The 21,679-nt window shown below is 40.4% G+C and overlaps 1 protein-coding gene across 8 annotated transcripts in view; it reads right to left on the bottom strand.

The window, feature by feature from the left end:
* The window catches only part of PATJ (PATJ crumbs cell polarity complex component), a 142,848-nt gene that overhangs the window by 67,195 nt on the left and 53,974 nt on the right, over positions 1-21,679 (bottom strand). For all 8 annotated transcript variants that reach the window (XM_042873695.1, XM_042873694.1, XM_042873691.1 and 5 more), the window contains 8 exons: positions 20,138-20,503; positions 19,423-19,543; positions 18,004-18,154; positions 16,668-16,739; positions 15,645-15,822; positions 14,661-14,771; positions 13,837-13,914; positions 10,727-10,844 (listed from right to left, as the gene is read on the bottom strand). In XM_042873695.1, the coding sequence (XP_042729629.1) occupies positions 10,727-10,844; positions 13,837-13,914; positions 14,661-14,771; positions 15,645-15,822; positions 16,668-16,739; positions 18,004-18,154; positions 19,423-19,543; positions 20,138-20,503 (1,195 nt within the window). The remainder of the gene's footprint in view (positions 1-10,726; positions 10,845-13,836; positions 13,915-14,660; positions 14,772-15,644; positions 15,823-16,667; positions 16,740-18,003; positions 18,155-19,422; positions 19,544-20,137; positions 20,504-21,679) is intronic.

Below are 21,679 nucleotides of genomic sequence, written 5' to 3'. Positions count from 1 at the left end.
GAAGGGATAAACTCCACTGTATTAAATAGACTTATCCAATTCTGACTGGAGAAGGAAATCAACTGAGAGAGTGAGTTAAAAAACAAATGCTCCAAGGAAAACCGAGTGGGATATGGCGGTTTTTACTGTAATTCTTTCAGCTTGATATTCAACTGATGTTTTCTTTTGTGCAAGTTTAGCCTAAAGGTGGATGACCCAGAGCCTTTCAAGTCTTGCTCCTCAAGGATAAACTGTCATTTTTATAAGCTGGAAATCCCTGGATCCTGCCTTCAATATGATTTTATGTTAAAATTCAAATGGCCATCTAACCTCTAGAAACTGGCTCCAGAAGGATCAAGATGCTTTGTGTACCTCACATGCCCAACCAAGACGGCCAACAGACCAGCCAAGCTGCAACAGACAGCAAGCCTTCCCAACTGCACTGCAGTGGTTACACTCCAGTGTTTATTAATAACACAAATGAAGAGTTTAAAATATCAATTCGAAGGTGGTAAATCATTTTATTCTGATTCCTTATTGAAACAAAGCTGTGCGTCCAAGCTCCTGTCCCAGCACTTTTGAACCTGCTGGCAAGTTTAATGCAGATCTGATAGTGGAACAGAGGTCTCAAAGGTACTATAAAAGGTTCACAAAAATAGGCAGCTGTGCAGGGGAGAAAAATCTGATAAATTCCCAGACTGAGGGAAAGGCCTCAGTGTGAGATCACACTTTATTAAAGCACCACAGAATTCACGAGAGAAAGCCCTCAGAAATGCTCGAGTCACACAAAAAGCTTAAATCAGAGCTCACACCTTCCTCAACACACACACGTCAGCAGGAGACGCACACCTGTAGGAATCCAGCTTCCTTAGCTGCAGCACTCACACAAGTGCTCATTAAACTCCTCACAACTGCACTCAGCTCCTTGCCGTGCACAGCACCCAACTGTCTCAGGGATCTGTCCTCAGGTACCCAGGACCAGGCAGTACTGGAGCAGAAGCACCGACCCAGCAAGGGCTGGTGGAAGGGCTGCACTATGGCTTTGCCCCAATGCCAACAGCTGCAGAGAGTTCTGCTGCCTTGCCCTGCCCTTCCCAGCAGGCCAGCTGCCCAGCATGTGCCAGCATACGTCCCACCAACTTACCGCACCACAACAAACTTCTAGTGTGCACAAAGAAGGGTTGCCACATTCTGTGAGTGAGAGGCTTTGCTGTGCTCCACACGCCTCCCCAGATCCCATTCAACATCATCCTTGGTCTTTGCTCCTCTGCTGCCTGTGCTCATCCTTGCATACAGCTCTACTCGCTCCCTCATCCATCAAGTCCTGGGCTCATCTCATTTCTTTCCCATCTGCTCTTCTCTCATCCCTCCGGTGACACCTCGCTGACTGCTCGCCATTCTGTCGGGCTGTTCACTTAATGGATTTCTTCCCTTGAGAAACAGTTTTTCAAAAATCACATCTTCTGCACCTAACAACTCAATCCTGGAACAAGGTCTTGCTCTAAAACTGCTGCTTTGCCTATTCAAAAGCATTAACGATGCACAACAAAACGATACTGTGATAATCCTCAAATAACCTGCTGCATCCCTAAGAGAATAACAGGTTACAAAATGGAGGAAATTACAGCTAGACTTGATGTGATTTAAAATTAATTTAACTTTCTTGGTTCAGAACACAGCGTGTATTCAAGTTTACAGTTTAGCACAGGAAAATTGCTCAGGTTTGAAGGCATATATGGTACAGGAATACTGTGATGTTGTTTGAAGGTATAGCGAATGCTACTGCTTGCTGTCTGCTCCCAGAGCACCAGGAGGGATGGACACCAAATAGCACAGTACCTTTAAGAACAGTTTGGATGGAGTAAAAGCTCTGCTCTCACAGTGTAAAGAGGCACCACTGAACCCCACCTGCAGACACAAACGAATGCCTTGTGCTGACATACTCTGTGGAATTTCCCTCCAATTACTCCTAATTCAGCTATGTGGTTCCACTCTAAGTAACAGAGTGTTACAGATATGAGAGCTTATGTTCAATATCTCCTAATACTCCTAGGATTGTCACACCATGGAAATGACAACTTCCCACCTCATTTATTGAGCACCTGGTTCGTAAATTTAACATTTATAGGTCAGAAAATACTCCGTAAGCTGGTGGGCCTGAATTCTCAGATAAAAGATGAACTATTTGTACAGAAGTGATAGCTAACACACTTTTCAGATAAGGGATGAGAAAAGATCTCTGAAAATACGTGAAGCATTAAGAAAGTTGAAGACACTTGGTGTCAACAGAACAATCACAAAACAGTATGACAAAGTCAAGTTTTCATCCCAGCAGTAACCCACAGGTAGCTCTGTCACCTGGCTGCAGTACTCATCATTGGAACAAGAATGCTGAATTTGGACTGCTCAGGCACCACTGCTAGGGACAGCAGAGGCTGCTGGCTCTGTGCTGGACTGTGCGCACACAGAAGAACGTGCAGAAGTGTCCTCCTGCACACTTAAGTTCTGCCCTTTCCCCAGACAACAGCCCAGCACTCCTCTGACGTTCTCTGTTTTCCAGTTGCGCTTTTTAATCAACAACCCCCATTCCTCCATGCTGCTCTCCCCCTTCCTTTCCCTCCTCAACACGACCCCAGCCAATGATGCTTATGAATCTTGAATCACAGCTGTAGGTCTGCGGGTAGGCAGAGAGAGAGCTAGGAGCACACAGCACCAAGATGCTACGGATTGATGTACCTGCCATGCCACGCGCCTGTAGGAAACACCTTCCTGAGGCAAAATGTTCCCTTGTGGAGCTGCCCAGCTGCAGTGGTGGTATCTGACAGAAGCACTCGCCCCTTGCTGCTTGTGGGTGCTTGGAAGACCCATGCAGAACGGGAGCCCACGCTGGAGCTGTCTGTAGAGGGATGCCATTACACCCAGCATCCTTGGCTCTGGGGGCTTTGCTCCTTAGACCTTCCCTCCTTCCCTGTCCAGCAGAGGTTGCACTTCTTACATTCACAGCAACAGAAATTTGCTGCTCTTTTGACTGGGCTCCTCCCAAAAATTCAAGGCTTAAATATTGCCTCCGGTAACTTTTTTTTTGAGAGAAACAGAGACAGGCAAGCTCAAGCTGCGATCTCTAAGCACTCATGAGGCAAGCAGACGTATCTATCAATACCCTGATAACAAAAGGCTCATTGTTATTTCTAGGGTAGCAGAAAGAACTACCTGTCCTCCAGCCCATCACCAACTCCTCTTCCAACTCCAATATAGTAGAGGTATTTTGAATTCGCTAATATAACTGATATGTTCATCTGGGTTAGATATCAAAGCCTTTCATGCACACATCTTCTTCCTAGTGTCATTTAACTTAGCAGTTGTTTTCAATGTGCATGTGACCACTACATGCCACAAAACAATTTTTAGTAGCCCGTCACAGCACACTCCAGCAAGCATACCTACAGAGAAATATTTTGGATAGCTTTTCAATGCCAGCTAGTCTCATAAAGAGCAATTATATGTCTCACAAAGCAGAAGGTAAATTGATGACTAGCCTCTAAGCCACTGCATTGAACGGGGGAAAATCAAGTCTTAAGACAAGGGAGAAAAAAAATACTTCAACTTCCTCAAACAGTTAAAGAAGTTATTCTGGACAGCTGTCTCAATGACTGCAGTACTGTGGAAAATTAAGTAACATCTGTAATGAATAAAATTATCGTCATCTCACATTTTTACTTTCCCTGCTGTTAGAAGCTTGTTCCCACTACATACTTGGACGAGTTACTGTTTAAACCAAACAGACCATTTTGGAACAGAGCTATTATGCAAACAATGTACTCTGTATTCCAACTAAAAGCAATGCTCTGCTAGTCTGGACAAGGCACGATGCACAAGTAGAGCTTATTCTATTATTTTTTTTTGATGCAGTTGATCGACATAATTTATGACGGTAATGATGAAAGAGATCTTCCTATCTAAAAATCAGACATTTAAGGATATAAGCACATAATAACCTTTTACAGGCTAATATTTGTCTTTCATTTCTTTCTTTAAACATTTGCATCCTTTCTACATATTTTTAGTTGCAGGTCATTGCAGTGATATTAAGTGCTCTTCACTGAGCGATATAAAGACGTACCTGTATCATCATCTCTTAACAAGTTTGCACAGCAATACCTGCGTATGCAGATTTATACCACAGATGTTATCTTTATCTCTGAGTTACATGAAATTACTTATCTGTGACACCTGAGTAAGATCAAAGATCCCGAGCAATGCAAGCTTCCTGCACCGTGCCTTAAACCATTTAATAACCTTAAAGCATCAAATCGGGATGTTTCATGCCTTGCATTTTAATGCTATTCTCTGGATACCTGGGTTGTGTTTGTAGAAAAGATCATACCTAAGAACAAATGCAATCTAAGGCAATATTTAAGGATTAGATTATCCTTCATTGCAAATAGCTCGTTTGTTTATTATCACATTGCTTTCTTCTTGTTTTGCCTCTTTGTACCACGAAAATGCTGAATATTCAGTTTAGATTTCCCAGCAGCTTTTTATTTTAGTCTAAAAACATTTACCTAACACATTCTTAACAAGCAAAGTGAAGAAAATTCAGCCATCTGTCTCTACATTACAATAACAGTTATGGAAGAGTAGATTATTCTATACAGCAAGGAATTTAATGCAAGGAATTCTTATACTTGAAGCACTGGCGTGCTCGCACCAGTTTTGAATAGAAGAATGTTCAGCAGCAACACACAGCAGAAACAATGATTTATAAGGAAACAGAAGACAAAATACATTAAAGATATTAAATGCATTCAATATTCTAATCATGCTAAACGTCCATGCTTCAAACTGAGAGGAAAAAAAAAAGATCCGTGCCATTATTTTTTCATCTCCAGCACTTCCCTAGTTCTAAAATATCACTAAACATGCTCAAAATGACTTGCTGGAAACAAACACAACACAGAGAGAGATTCGAATCCTTACCTGGGAAACCCCCTTGTACCATTGCTGTACCAGCATGTACTTCAAGGTATCTGCATTCCTGACAAACATTCAGTGCTGTAAGCAGCTCAAATCCTCATCATACACAGGCTCAGTGCTCGTCTTTCTTCTGACGACCTTGGGCCTATTTTCCTGAGATTTTTCTCTCCTTAAGGGCAAACCGTCTGTCTGTTTCTATTATGAGATGCCATCAATTATATTAATTTCAAGCTACCCACAAGCTAACAGTTACATCTGCCAGCAGATGAAAGCTGCCTATGCAAGCATGCAGGGAGCAGCAGATCCCTGGTTTCCCACATCTGACCCACTGATGCTCCACGGCTGCTGTTTGTGCACTGCCTGGCTGTGCTAGCATTCAAATGACATCTCTATCCCCAACACGAGTCACCTCAAATGGTTGTTTGTGTCACTGCGAGCTGCAGGTACTGCCAGGCTTAATGGCCCTCCGCATGGCAAAGGAACGGTTAATGGGCGTTATTTATCAAAGCATCCTTCTCAGGCAAACAACAGGGGTTAAAAATTGCATTCCTCAGTCAAACGGCTCCACTAAACACCCTGTTCACCAATGCTGCAAATCGTGCAGCTTCCCAACACTGATAGGAATTCATGGATTTTTGCTGCTGGTTTTTAGCGTGTCAGAAAACAAAACCCATCTGTTATCAGAAGCACAGGAAAAATTCAAACTTCATCCTGACTTGGATTTCACTGCAACTCTGAATAGCAGTATTAGTTTCACGGCAGTAAGCGTGCTGAACCAAAATATTGAAGAGAATCACAATCCCTCATTTAGTAATTAAAGAGATAAAACATCTTCCTACATTTATAAAGACACTCGCTCATTTTGGGAATTCTTTCCTAATTCTCTGTTCCAAACGGCACATTTAAATTAACTCAAAATTCTCAGTTATTTTGGTAATGCCATTAATTTGTTCATTTTTAAAGATCATTGTCCTTTCTTTAGAACATGTATCACAGCACACACAAAGCCATCTGTTCAGTGCATTATTACAAGCACACAGTAAAGAAAAAAAATACAAGGAGCCCCAGCTGCAATTTTACTATTAATTCATCAAAAAAGTAATTTCCTTTTGCAGTACTTCATCAGATCCTGAAAATTGTGCACGTGATTCACAAATAGAGAAGAAAACAGCACAATTACAGGAACCCAAACGAACCCCCAGCCCCAAACTGCAATGACACCAACATTGTAATCTATCCTCATGTGGCGCAGCAGCTTCTGTCTGCCTGGAATGCACAGCCCTTCTGGATGCTCTATTAGGGCTGGCTACAAAACTTACACATTTTTAGCTAATTATGGGTCAGAATAAGAAAAGGGAAAGCAGATTAGCAGTACAGTCATATTAAACAGAGATTAACACAGCAAGAAAATAAAGTCACTGCTCTATTTGTCTAATCCTGACTCCTGCACGGTCTTTAGAAACGCGCTGCACTAAATACGCTTGTTAATATATTTAAGACAATTAATTATTGCAATTGTTATTCTTTTTCCCAAAATTTTATTCTCCTAATGCTTGAAGCATTTTTCCAGGCTACATCTTACTCTTTGAACATCTTCTCTATTTGCTGTTGGTTGCAGTGACATCTATTGGAGAGGCAGTGTTTGGCTACACAAGCTGCCTCACCTGGAGATCACAGGTTTTGGCTTGCCAACCCCCCAGCCCCCACATTCAAATTTCTTCTCCTCTGTTTTAGCACCATTTTTACGTAAGGCAAACTCCAAACTGTTGGATACTCAAGGCTTAAGCTGCTTTATCAAAAGCTTTTGTTTAGCTACTGCTCACCATTCTGGCATTTTTCCAAAGGCACAATGATATTTTGTCATCTTCACCCACAGCAGAACCCAAACACCTACCCGAGGGCGCGCCTAAAGCACTCCATGTGCTCGGCCATACACTCCATTAAGCCTCAGCTGACCTCTCTACCATCGTTTAAGCTTTTGTTTCTGATGAAAGCCATCCTCCTCTCCCATGAGTACCAACGTCACCGATGCTGTGGAAGCTGTGAAAGCCTTGGGTCCGTTCATCCAAACCAACCCACGCACACAGGGAGGCTTGCCCCTCTGTCACCCTAAGCAACCACAGGTCGACCACAGAAGAGAACACGTGGCTGAAACACTAAAGAAGTTGTGATTCAGTAGAAGAAACGCCGTTCCTCAAAAGTGTGTTAGGAAGATAAATAATTATGCTTTCTTATAGCTCCATTGATTTTTGCATTATCTGCAGACAAAAAAAAAAAAAGAAGGGGACATTATTATCCCCTGATTAGATACAGTCAAACATCCTTGCAGACAGGAAGTCTGAGCGCTGCAGCATCTAGTCCATTATCTTAGTCACCTTTCACTATTTTTTATTATCTATTTTTATTATTTTAAGTTTATTTGAAACCCACCGGATCAATCTCAGCCTCTTAACTAGACAAGATCTTTTACTAAAAATAATTTATCAATTGAAATTCAAGTTTCCAAGTTCTTCCAGTGGTTGTCTTTCCAGTTTTCTAATTGTCTTTAAAGGCCTCTCTTAAGTTATGATTGCCTCAACTCCGTTACAAAAATATACCCAAATTGTACAGCTACGAATGCCCCAAGGAAAAGCTTACAAAACATTCCATTACAAACTGCTCTGCCCATCCATTTCCTCTGCTTCTTTTTACTGCTAACCCCTCATTACAGCAATAAGCCACAACAGGGTGCACATTAGTCTATTAGCAGACTCTCACTGCACACCTACAGCCGTCCGCCTCTAAAAGAAAAAGAACACACCAGTGCCTATTGACACAGTCTGGAGCACAGCTGCTCCTACGTACAAATGGCTCCTTTGTATGCTTTCCCTCCCTTCTATTTGTTTTGATTTATTTATTTTTTTTAATTCTATCCGAAATCTGATGTTTTTAACATTTGGGAAACCTAAAAAAGAATAAATCTTTATGGAGAGTGGCATCCTCCAAAATCACCTGGCACTGTAATATTTTCAGGGTTTTTTTGTGTGTTTTTTTTTTCTTTCCTGAAGGCTCTTTTTGCAGCAGGATGAAGAATCACCAAGCTGGTCTGCCAAACAGTTAAATAAGCAAGCAAGGAAACAAGTTGTCTTCTACAAATCCTGTAAGCTTAGTCTTCCCCAGCTGTTACAGATGTAACTGCCATTCCTCTCCAAAGGATTCAAGGTTTACGAAAGTATTTTAAAATGTGAACTAGAAGCCTTAAAACAGTGAAGTCAAAGCACAGAGTAAACAAGCAGCACTACACAGTCAGAGCTGGAGACTGATTCACATTTGATAGTATCACTGGAAATTAAAAATATATATATATGGAGGAAATGCTATTTTCAACTTGCCTTCAATATGCAGCAAAACACTATTTAGGAGCTTGGAAAATGATCTTTGAGACATTAATGGTTCGAATTAATTTGGAATATAAAGAGAAGCAGGTCTGAAGTTAAGGATGCAAGAAGACTTATTTGAAAAAATAAAGAAAACTCTGGATCTCCTTTGCAGGGCCAGTGGAGCTCAGCATTTAAACCACAGAAACATGAAGGATGCATGAAATGTCTGTAAACCAAGTTCGATGCCCAACAAGGATTTACCCTTTTCTGATGAAAAACTACCTTTGAAAAGAGAAGGCAGAACACCTACAAGAAATGCCTGTTTGTTACAGCGAGCCAGCAATGAAAGCCACAGTTTCAGTGATGGAAAAGCAGAAATAAAAGGGAGCACTGCAAAAAGGCAAGTGAGTTTAAACCCCAGAGGGGAAAGGAAATCAATATCAAAAGGTTATTCAGCCACCTTAAGGGGAAAACAGACTGAACACGGAAACTGCAGTGCATTGAGGACAGGGTAGAAAGGAAAGAAATATTTTCTGTTTTACAGTAGGAAGTCTAACAGTGCTTTGCTTTCATTTTCAGTACGAGAAATGATGAAGAACATGAGGCAAAATATGAGAGTATGTATAGAAGCATGAAGAAAAAGTGTGAAGTGGAGCAAGTAAACTATTTCTGTCGTATGAAAGAAATGGATGAGTTGGCTCATGACATTTAAGTTGTATTAATAAGAATGCTAAATAAGTAAATAACTAAATCCATCAGTAGCACAAGTAGAGTACACAGACTTAACAGCTCTACAACCTCAGAATGCCCTTCTAAGGTCTTCCACACTACTGGCACAGATTGAGAACCACGGGGTGTAAATGAAAGAAGGGGAGGCTATGACATGAATTCACCTGAAATGACACCTCTTCCTTTCAGGACACCTGATCTTCTAAACGCAGAAGACAATCATTAAGTTCACCTTATGTTCAGTGAAGCTCAGTAAATTATTAAGTTCACAAAAAACACAGAACTAGCATATGAAGTGGACAAGAAATAGACCGATACGAACACGCAAACTGGCACTGTCAAGAGGGCAGGCACTTTCCTGGACTGAGATTGCTGGGATGGTGATGAAGAATCAGGACAAAAATTAGGGACACTAAGTAGGTCACAAATATAACACTGTGCTCAAATTTACAGAGAAAACTGTTTTTCAAGTCATCACAGAAAAGAAACTGTGGAAGTCCATTCCACAGCTTCTGAGATGCTTGAGTTTCAGATCAAGTGTTCCTCCTGACTACCACTTACCACCCAAAACACCAAAAAAACCACCTTCCTCTTCTTCCAAAACCTTCTGATCTCCACCAATAAACCAACCAACCTCATTAATTATCTCTCCAATGGCACACCACTGCCAGCAAGGAGGAGGAAGTCAGCAAGAGCAGCTGGAAGAGCTTTCCCATCAGCAGGCCTCAGGATCAGAGCTTAAACTGGGTGGGAGCCATACCTGCTGTTCCTAAGGCAAAAGCTACAATGGCATCTGTCTGCTTTGGTTTGGGCCTACCTTGGGAAAATAAAACCCGCTCCAAGAAACAGATGAGGAGAAACGTCATTGCTGCTAACAAACAAGTATGCTGTTTTGGTGCATGAGAATGCAATAACAACAAAAAACAATGACGTCTCATTTAAGAAAATAATTTTCTATTCTTATCTGTGATTTTAATATGCCTAAACAATTTGTGCAAGACAAGCTATGATAACAGTGCTACATTTACCCAAAGTTGGAATTCATAAAGCAGTATTGTGGAATATCAGTCATGCTGTGGAAAACTCTCAAGTTGCACCATGTCCTCCTCTAAGTCCCTGAATGACTGAATGCACTAATCATTGCAATTTGTTTTAAAACAAACAAACAAACAAAGATAGTTGCAGAGCCTTTCCCTAGAAGATGTTACAAAGCTTCAGAACAGCACTGAAACAATAAATCAACCTATTTCCATTTTAAAGGAAACTATTGTGTTTGAATAGCAATGCCCCATATCAACCACAGGCTCTGTTGGGTGAGGACCATGCACCCAGGGTTCTCAGCCTAGGACTACTTAGTTACCACCAAAATTACAAGGGTAAAGCACAAAGTCTGACTTCCATGGCTGACACCACTGCCAAAGCAAGCACTCTACAGCTCACTTAGACCTTTTTAGACTGAAAACAGAGCCCTTGTTTTATCTCTTCAGAAGACAGCTATAGGATCCTGGCTGGGAAGGGAAGGCCGGGTAAGTTACAAATCAGCAGCCCTCAGTGAGGACAAGGATTCGATCCTATTGCCACACAGCACTACTTCCATAACACAAGCAGAAAAAAGGCAGATGTGCTTATTGTATCATCTACATCACACAAACATCATCTGACACAACGATTGCAGCACCACTTACTCTCTGCACAAGCATCCTCCTCCTCCTCTTCATCCACGCTGGCTTCCTCCGAGTGCAGCCTTTCAAGCGCTCTGTAGGGAGGTGGCAGTTTCATTGGAGGTGGGGCCCCATACTTTCTCTGATGGATTCAAAGTAAAATAATTACATGCTTTGTATCCTCCATGCATGAGAAAAAAAACATCTTATTAGCTCCATGTGTTCATACATAGCACTTAATCACAACACTGAAGTCTGGAGCACAGACTTTTCAGGCAAGAAAACAGAAAAAGAAGGAACAGCAAACATCAAAAAAATACAACTGAGAACGAACAGTTGTTGACAAAATACTTGTGTATCAGGCATGAAAATATGAATATTAACCAAGGGTTGAAAATAAACACTAAACTATACCCTCATTTCTCATTAGAAATGCTCCAAGTCTTCTACTGTCTGAAGCCAACAAACTTTTAATATTGAAAGTAAGAACTCAGTTTTTATGTGTCACAGTAACATTCAGACCCTCAACTTCATTTTGGTTAAAATTAATAATAATAATAATAGAATTATAATGTACAATCAAATTCTATTACCTCGCATAAATAGAGACAGCTCCTGTAATGATGCATATAGCGGCGCATGGCAGGCATAAGAACAGGCTCTGGATCTAATGACAACAGCCACTCCTTCATCCAAGCAACAGTTTTATAGCTCACAGTAACTCATAGTGCCCCAGTTGGCTATGTGATTTCACCAAATTGCATTCAACCGTATCCCATGCAACCTCACTGCTAATAGCAGGATGCACTTTAGAAAGGGAACACCGAGTGCGTTGTGCCATTAGAGCAGCCCGAATGCCTATAATGAGTTTTGCTATAGCTGGCAATTGCAGAACACCCAAACATCAAATCTGGAATAAGATTTTCCATTGGGTATAATGAAAGCTGAACCTGCATGTAGATTTCTAAACTCTTGAGCCTAAATCTCTGTGGATCAGTTCAACTAGCCAACTGCACTGTCAGCTACACACGTTTTCTGAGGTAAGACTGGCATCATCCCATTGGTTCAAAAAAATATTACAGAAAAATGCTGCACTGAGGATGGCATAACACTAATAAATGAAATATGTCCAATGGTAGCAAAACCCCTGCACTCGGAGACCTGGCAGCTGTTTCCCCTAAGCATACAGTACACCAAATAACTCTGCCACTTTTAGCTTGATCTCGGTAGAGGCAGAGCTGTACGAAATCCAGAAGGTTCAAGGAGCGTCAGAGGACTCACATAGAACATTACCACACACACAGACATGGAAAACCTGCAGCTCCTCTTCCAGCTACCAATGACAAATGAATATCTCTGTAATTTGCTAACAACTCAAAGCCTAAAATTTGACCCTTAGTCACTTATGACAGTAAATACTTGACACGAGACACATAAGCTTACCCAATATCTTGCTATGGCTCAGGACAAGCTTTGTACATCACTTCTAACCCACCAAGAATCCAGGTGTGTCTGTTATGTTCGATTACACTGCTATACAGTGTTTCTGAACTAGCACAGCTTCTCCCAGCAAAGACAATGGCAAAAAAACACAGCTAAAAACAGCTCATCAGCAAAAGAATTTAAAGCCGATTTGTCCACAAGAAGCTCAATTGTTTCAAGTGTTTAAATAGAGAAAAATCTTCACTATTGAAAAGCTCATTAAGCATACAGGAAGAAGCCGATTTTTTCAGACAGAAATAGCAACTTTCAAACCAAACTCTTTTGTGAGACTTTGAAGACTGGACTAGAAATATCAGTGATTTCCCACAGGGACACAAGACCAGTAATCCACTAATAGCAAATCGTTCCAACTCTGAGATGCCCCTGCTGCAGCACAGTATGACTACTTTGTGAATTCATGTTCAAAGCTAAAAAGGAGCTATGTATTTAGGCACTGATGCTTTTCTATATTCCACCCACCAGTTTACAGCACCAATAGATGAAAAAGGTCTGAGAAAGATTAGGTTCCCTCTTTAACCTCCAAACGCTATAGAACGGAACACACTGGAGTCCTAGAGATTAAAGGCGGCACATTGCAAGAGGATGAGTGCTTCTGAGATTAGAAATATCGATAACAAAACCAAGAAAAGGGGATTGTAACTGCTTCATTGTGAGCATTATCCACGGGCATGAAAGCAAAGCTTCAACATCTTGATTTTTTGGGGAGGGGGAGGGAGAGGGGAATAACCGAGCCTCGTAGCATCTGGATCTGACAGATACAAGTCTTACAAAAACTTTCAGAGATAAGGGGGTCTTCTCGGTTACACAAGAAACACAAAATTATTGAGCAGGATCAAACGAAAAGCTCGCCATGTTTGTTGTTGGCACGTTGAACTGCACTGAGCAAGAGTTTTTGTGTTCTCTATTACTTATTGTTATTGTATTGACTCTAATTCTGTCACTGCTTCTTCATCCTCCAAGGTGCGCCTAACCTACAGAGGTCAACTCAGTTCCTAGAAGAAAGGCATCCAGGGAAATACTTTATGCCATTAAAGCAACCTGGCTGAGAATGAAAAATGAGAAATTAAGTTTTTCCCATACTCTGGTGATTAAAACAAATCCACAGGTTTACATCAAACAGGTTTCCTTCCTTCTTTCTTTTTCTTTTTTTTTTAAATCTGCTGTAGAAGTTACTGCGATGGCTTCACAATCAGCAAGCCAGCAGCAGACCACTTGGTCATTTCCTTGTTTTACACAGCAATAGGAAACATGGGAGACCTACCTGATTTAATTATCCTATAACAGAATTTTACTGAATTTCAGACAGCCTCGCATTAAGGATATCATCCGTGTGCATGTTATTATTTCTCTATTTCCACTGCAAAAGGAGAATCAATTTGCCTCCCCGTGGAGCAAGACAAGCAACTCCAGAAAAATGCCAATATAAAGCACCAGGGGAGAACCACCAGGGGAGCCTGAATCCTGCCTTGCATTTGGCAGAAATTTGGCAAAAACTACTTGAATCAAAAAATTTCAACAAAGCACTTGAGGTTTCACTTCAGACTTCACTGAGGCTTACCATACCACTATAACACATTATTGTATCACTTGATTTAGGAAAACTTGGGTGTAGCATTACACGGAATAAATACCTTTTCACTCTTACTTTCTTTGTTTGCATCCTGATCTTTGCTGACTTTGAATCCCTTAGGATGTATGGCAGAAACCACCTGTAAAACAATACATATTACACACACACTAGAAAAGACTGTTATGGCTGCAAAACGCCTGAAAGTTAGGTAATAACAATAATAAAGCCATCCAGCACACTCTGCACTCTTCATGTTTTTCTACGTAGAAGTGCACTGCAGTGCATCTGAGGAGTTTGTTCTCACTGAAATTACAAACACTGAGTTCTCGTGCTCACTGTTTGACATCTTGCCTCTTCTCCTCATTCACTTAAACACTCCTCTGAATCATATGCCTTTTCTTAGAGAAGCATTAAGAGGTTTCTTGCCTTCACCTTGAAGATGAGGAGATGCTAAATCTCTTGAAATTCAACTTACTGCTGAAGGACTACTTCAGGTTTTTTGCTGACCCATTTTACACGGAGTTGCTGGTGCCAATCTGGCTATTTCTCATCATTTCATAGTTTGTTCATTTGGACAACTGAGTGTATTTTTACATTATGAAATATAAACAAATTAGAATACACAGGGCCAGATGCAATTCTACAGATGGGACAAATTGAATTAATATCTAGTCAACAAATTGACATCAACTTGATTTACAACAAAGAAACAAGGTTTTGAATCAAGCCAGGTAAGCAAGGATGTAGTCTACAAGCAGAAACTCCAACAGAAAGGATGGGGACACAGATTGTCAGATCTTGCCAAAAGAAATTTAGCCAAGTTTAAAATAAGATGCATATAACAAATTTGTTAAATTTTAGAATAAAAAATAGAAATAAACTCACTTTTGGTACGTTAGACAAACTCTGAACTACAAACACAACAGGATTTCCTGCATTCTTGATAGCTTCTACTGCTTCTTCGTGCGTGGCATTTTGTAGATCTATCCCAGAAACCTAACAAATATCATTTGTTTTTATTAGATAGTTTGTTATTTCAACTGCACCTTTTAAAGAGATCACATACATTCACAAAAGATTAGTTTATATGAGGAAGGTTCCAAAAGCAGTCAATAGAAATTATTTTTGAAGGATTCTTCCTGGTTGGTTTAAAGAAAAGCATCTTAGCTAGCATTCACAATAAGGATGGCCACATATTTTGTCAAACAACTGTTCTATTCCAAAAAACAAAGAACAAGACTGTCAGAGAATGGTAGGTATAATAACACGTTCAGATTTTACCTGTTTGTAAACTAAATCTGCTTTGAAACATCTTTCAAAACATCACACACAACCCCAAAGTACACACAGGAATGCCACTCCTGGCTTTCATCTCTGGCTGGCCTGATTTTCACTCGTTTATCTCTGAATCCCAAGGTGACAGTGCCATTCTAATCTCAGGCACTTGCTGAAATCAGCCATTTCCTTTAAATGGTAGCAAACCAGACAACAAACCAGCTAACAAATACAAAATGACACACACAAAATAAAAACCCATATATTTCAGCAAACTCTTCCATATATTGTAACGCACACCTAGAAGTCATAGCAAGTTATAACATAAATTACTACTTCTTATTCATTCATATAAGTCTTTTTCTTTTCTTTCATTTCTCAGGGCCTGTCTTTTCTTAAATATACAGGAGAATGTTAAACAATCTCCACAGTTAAATCCTGAAAAAAGAAAAGACAGCAGGGGTATTTTTTTGGTTTTCAAAACACAGCCATCAATACTTCACAAAGCAGTGGTTGTATTTTGTTCCTCCATCCTTCCAAAGCTGAGTCAAACTTTATTTTTTCACATGAAAAGGTAGGTTTGTCTGCATTTACCTCAAGTATTTTATCTCCAGTTTTTAAAGCTCTTGTTCTTCCTGCTGGGCTGTCTTCCAAAACTTGTTTGATAAAGATCCCTTTAAGTTCCTCTCCATTCTTTAGGCGCTTTATGACAGTTTGTCCACCAACAATACTTATTCCAAGAGACACATGAGGATCTCTGAAGATTTCAACACTGAAAAAAATACATGCAGAAGTCTAACAGCTTGAAACAGTTAAACACAAAGCCTCAAATAAATGTAAGCTTTTGGTCTTTCAAGACTATCTAACAGAGTGAAGAGATGAAGCCAGAAGCCTATGAATGCTCACAAAAGACCTTGCTTTTCACCCTCAGTTGTCTTCACCCCTCAATAAGAAAAAGAGTTATTGCCAGCCCAGGCCTACTGCTCTTCCAGTAGGTTTTTATTTTAGAAAAAGTCACAGTAAAACAGACAGGTCTTCAAGTAAACAAACTCAGTCGTTTTCAGTTTGATTAGAGTGTTTGGAAATGGCAAAAACTGCAAATGATATGTTAGAAATGATAAAACAATAAACAAATTTAATGCAGCTTGCTGGCTCCACGTGTCAGATGCATATTAATCAGCTTAAGCAGAACTGTTTTAATCATTTTGTATGTAGGACCATAAAATCAGTTCACCTAAAAGTGTTAGCAGCATAATGAGAATGGGGCTAAAGTTGGCTTGGCAATTCCAATTACACCATAGAATTTAGCAGAAAACCCATGAAAATGAAGACAGAAGTACTGTGTACACTGTTCACACTTAACAGTTATGAAATGAACGTAAATGTGTAGGTCATCAACAAACATATCAAGCTTTCCCAAGTCAGTTATAGAACTAGAAATTACAGCTCTGTAGAACATTGTTAAAAATACACTGTATCTAAGAAAGCCTAAGGTCCAAAAGTACCTTAAATTACTGGGAGAAAAGGGATGAGAGAGAAAAAAGAAGAAATGATCAGGCTCACAAAAATTAAGACATAACACAAATGAGAAGAAATGGTGCAACTTTATGAACATACGTCCGAGGTGGTCCCCAGTGGCTGAAGTTTGGAGTTTCTTCACCTTCTCCTTCTTCTCTTTCAGGTAATTCACTAATTGGGGGCACAGAGAGGGGAAGAACAAGAAAAATAATAATGAAAAGGTATTAACTGTCCCAGGTCACAATTCCTTGCATATTTTCTATCTGGCAGTGAGACAGCAACACGTTTTCAAACAGTCCAGTTTAAATGTGCAGTCAACAGACTAAGCAGGAATTTTTGTATTTAGTTTAAATGTATCTAAGGAATGCACCATGAATGAAACATGATGGACTGGCCAAATGTACAAGGTGCTGTGAAATACACATCTCCACTGCTGTACCTTATTCGAAATGTCTATTTAAGCAGTCATTTTTACTTTCTGATAAATATGCTGTGACTTTTACAGAGGGATATAAACATGGTAAAGCCAATCTAGCTTACCAGAAAGCCAGTTGTATTGCAGCTTGGAGAACAGGTCCTGTGTGTTCCATTAAACACCCCAGAACGGGGTGTTAATTAAACTTTTATAATATGTATGACTCATCTAGTCACAGAATAGGAATTGAAATATCAAACTGCGGGCCCCCCACAGCAAGGTTGAAGCAGTACATCCTTGCACACATTTTCTGTAGACCCTGAGAGCTGTAAACGCTACTTTTACATTGCAAAAAGGAAGTAGGATGTTGTACTGGAGAAATAATCCCCTCAACATGTTGCTGAGCAGCTTTCAGACCGAGGGAAATCACAGCTTAATTAGAGAAGCATTGAGAATTTGAGCCAACAGACCCTGAAAGCTGATCCTCTACCTGCTCACCCAAAACTGGTGGGAGAAGTGTAGGAGAATTTATGGTAGTGGCAACTATCTGTGAGCAGTGCCAGCTCAAGGTTCGTCATCACTACGGCAAGATTAAACTGTTCCTGCACAAGCATGAGGGTCATAGCTAAACTCTGGAAGGGAAGGAACAAAAGAAAGCAAAAAACAAGAGGACAAAGCTGTGATAAAGAGCTAAGGGGAGAACTCTTAAAAGAGGTGATGTCCAGGGTTGCCAGGAAAGCCTACATCCCTCTCCAGGGCACGTCCACTCTTGTGGCTCTCACCTAACTGTGGGGTAAGTGATGCAGGTGGGCCAGCATTCAGGGGAAGAAACACGGGATGTAAGAATTCAGTAAGACTGTAAGGCAAACATTCAGCTCCTTGGGTAAAAGGCACACACTGGGGGTGGCCTGTATCTCAGTGTTTCCCACAGCTTTCAGCAATTCATCAGTTAGGTAAAGCAAGAAAAAAGTTACGAGCATTAACCAAAAATCATCTGAGAATTGAAATCTTTCTCCATACCTGTACAAAACTGTGCTAGGCTGAGGTAAGGTGGTCACTCTCACAGATTTTTCATTCTTGGAAAACATGTAATCCTCCCCTTCTTCCTTTTCAACACCTTCTAGGTCAACAGTGAAACCGGGTACTTTAGAGTCTGTATGAAGCTTTGTACCTGATGAAGTAAAGGTTTAGATGTAAAATTTGCTTCCTCTGTCTCTGCATCTACCTATCGCCTGTGCAAATAAACCCCTCAGCTCATCATGTTCCAGATGTGAATGGTGAGAGATGATCAAGAAGCTCAGAGATACAGAGCATTTATTTTTGCAGGAAATTTAAAGCATGCTGATTTATCTACCTTTAATAGCACCTTGCTTCTGACCTGCAGTCAGGTAATAAGAGAAAATGCCAGATCTTACTGGAATCGAGACATGCTTACATACAGCTTGCATGGCATATGCTTCTCACAAAAACATGATTAGAAATACTGTATCCATCCTTCATGCAAGGAGAGCTGTACAAAGCCCTGATCCAGCATGGATGACTAATGTCCTTTCAGTGCCATAAATATAAACACTAATTAAATCACTAGAGCTCCTTGCTAAAGTCATTAGTCTGCCATTTTGGTTAACAGAGTGTCTGCTGTACAAGATGCAGGTGACAAAGAACAGAAAGAACTCCTTTTCTCCCAGTGAGTGCTACCACAAGCAGGCTGATAAACTAATTTGCTGACAACATACCAAACTCTAACAACTGATTTAGGGGGGGATGAAATTCATTTGGTCTTGAAGAGGTACCTTGAATTATATATACTCGTGTAATGAAACTGTGGCAACCCAGATTAAGTCTAAAGAAAACGTTTGTGAAAATATCCACCTCCAAACCTTTCTTCTGCCAAGAAGTCACTTTGTTATTTTGTTGTGTCCATTACCACTCATGCACCTTGACTGAGTTTCTCACTAAGAGCTCACCAGTGAGGGCCCAGAGAACACACATAAACATAAACCCACAGGGTAGAGCTCTCACACACAGGCACAGCAACCTCACTGCCCTGAGACAGTATGGAAAATAGAAAGTTTCACGCCTGTTTCAAAGTCAGACATCATTGGAGATGCACATGAAACTGCCAGAGAAGATAAAGCAGACCATGCATGAAATCCTCCTGGTGATACACAGGGATGTGACTCTCCACAGGCAGGAAAAAGCTGCTGCAACTTTCAGTATTACTTATGATAACTGTAGGTAAACATTTGGAGGAAAAAGCAAGAAAATGAAGCAGGAACTGCCATTAGCCTGTAGAGATCTTCATTTGAATATTTTATCATCTGAAAGTTTGAAAATAAATTCATGCTTCAGTATAAAAGTTAAATTTGTAAATACAAAGTTCAACACAGCATAAAAAAAAGAAGAAGAAGAAAGGAAGAAAGAAAACTTCTTACAAACCTAAATCCATTTTGTTTCTTGATCCTGACTGGGTAGCTCCACTGTCCAATAGGCCTTTTTGGTAGTCCCTGTGTGCCATGGTTCCAGAAGACTGTGAAGTTATATTAGCATTTTCTTCATACTTCAGAGAGGAGAAAAAAGTGAAGAAAGCAAGCAGTAGGATCAACTATAGATATATTTGACAGGAATGTTGATTGTACAGCAAACATTCACATTTTCTCAGCTATGTAACTACCTATCCACACAACTATGGACTATTGGAAGTACCTAAAAGCTGCACCATCACCTGGTTGTAGGAACTGATTGAGATTAAAGAGAGTGAGGAAAAGAGGGAGCTCATTTCATTGACACTGCTGCTGAAGGCCCTGGCTTGACTTGACTTTGGTTATTACTGAAACATATCAAACAAGCAGAACTTGCAGAAAAGAAGGGAATTCAGATGTCACAGATGGGAAAGAGGACAACAGTATAGGATAGCTATAAATACACCAATCAGAGGATGTACCTCACCCAAGGAAATGCACAATCATAACAAAATAGAACCTTCCAAAACCTACTAAAAGATAAACTGGTGTCCATTAGAGGCACTCAGATCTCAGCTATTAATTAAAACACAGGACAGACTGATTACAGAGTTTAGGTCTGGAATTTGCCTTGAGGAATACAGGTCCCTACCATCAGGGTACAGCACTGAGATGAACCCAGCATTACTTACCATCTGCTCCCTATTGAATGTATATTCCAGGGACTGCTTTGGACTTAAGTTGGCACTAGATCTTAAGTCTTGTATTTTAGCTGTCTGAAGTTGCTCTGCCCATTCTGTATTCAGGTTCTTCTCTGAAGATGCCTTCTGTCTATCTGATGAGCTATATTTCACAAAGTCTACATCTTCTTCATACTCATCCACCAACATTTCCCGTTCTTCATCCACTTCTTCTGTTGTGGGTTTCCAGAATTCACGCATCTCCCAGGACTCCTTCTCATATCCACTGTCATTTTGAGAAAGCTGAAATGACCTTCCCAAGTCCAAAATTGGTTCATCAACAGCTTCTTCTTTAAAAGGTGTTTCATCTCTGAAACCCTGCGTAAAACATTACAGGAATAAAGATTTTTCATTATTTTTCTTGCTTAGTCTTAAAACTGTGTTTTATGTTAAATCACATTAAAATTACATCCTGATTTTTAAAGTGAGAATCTTCTGCCTTTTGCATTTTTTTTTCCAAAGAAAATGCACTCTCCGATTTACGATTTTAATTGCAAAAGTAACCATTGCCATTTCCTTTATATATAAAGAAATTTCATTTGGACAGTTCAGATATTGCTGCAGCCATTCAGAATAACCACCCTGGACTGAAGTAAGGAATGAGAATTTTTAAACAATACTAAAAAAAACTGGAAAAAAACCATACAAATCCAACTAAAGTATCTTTGTAACCCAGACTGACTGCTATTGCTCTGTCTACGCAAGTACATTTCTTATAACACCACAGCACCAGTTAAATAAAACACTTCTGGGCTGAAACAACAGAGCAAGGTACAACAAAACCAAAAAGACATTCAAAGCCTCCCCTCCTCCAGACCCCAGCTACCCAAAGGATCTAGCTCAACAGTTCTTATCCTGGGATTTGTCACATGCCTCCCAGTTTCCAATGCTTTCTGTTTCTCCTAAATTGAATGAGGTGCAATTCATCGGCCCACGGAGTGAGGCTGACTGCAGCTACACACTGCATGGACATCCCTGAAATTTTATACCTTAGGGAGCTGTCAGAAAGCTCGCCACAGGCTGAAAGCCTTTCATTCTTTACTTCAGGCCACCGAGCACGTGTGCCCAAACTTGGTCTTCAGGCACCGAGACCCTGAACGCTGAAACCACTCTGAAGATTCAGGGGTCCTGAACCAAAACATTTTCCCTTCTGCTTCCTCCCTCTTCCCCGGCTCCCCACGGTGCTTTGCTATTTCTGACCCTTAGTGTCAGAATCCTGTTTTGTCAGAAAAAGCCCAGACACTGCCAAGAAGTGCTCACAGTTCAAATGAGAGTCAGGAAAGAAAGCAAGAGACAGACGAGAGCATAAGGAAACAGTGCAGTAACACTAGCTGGCACGAACGCATCACATTAGCAGTCTAGAAGCTACCCCGTTTTTCATAGGCATTAAATGTTTCTTTTTGCCCTGAGAACTTCAATCTCACAAAATATCCAATCTGAAGAGATTCTAATTCTCTTCATTGTTACTTCAATTCATCTCACTCCTGCCGCATC

Source organism: Lagopus leucura, unplaced genomic scaffold (assembly GCF_019238085.1).
Source record: "Lagopus leucura isolate 7727_CA_CO unplaced genomic scaffold, USGS_WTPT01 Super-Scaffold_100009, whole genome shotgun sequence".
Taxonomy (NCBI): Eukaryota; Metazoa; Chordata; class Aves; order Galliformes; family Phasianidae; genus Lagopus; species Lagopus leucura.
The sequence above is the reverse complement of the archived record's forward strand: the minus strand, read 5'-3'. Positions and strand labels throughout refer to the sequence as shown.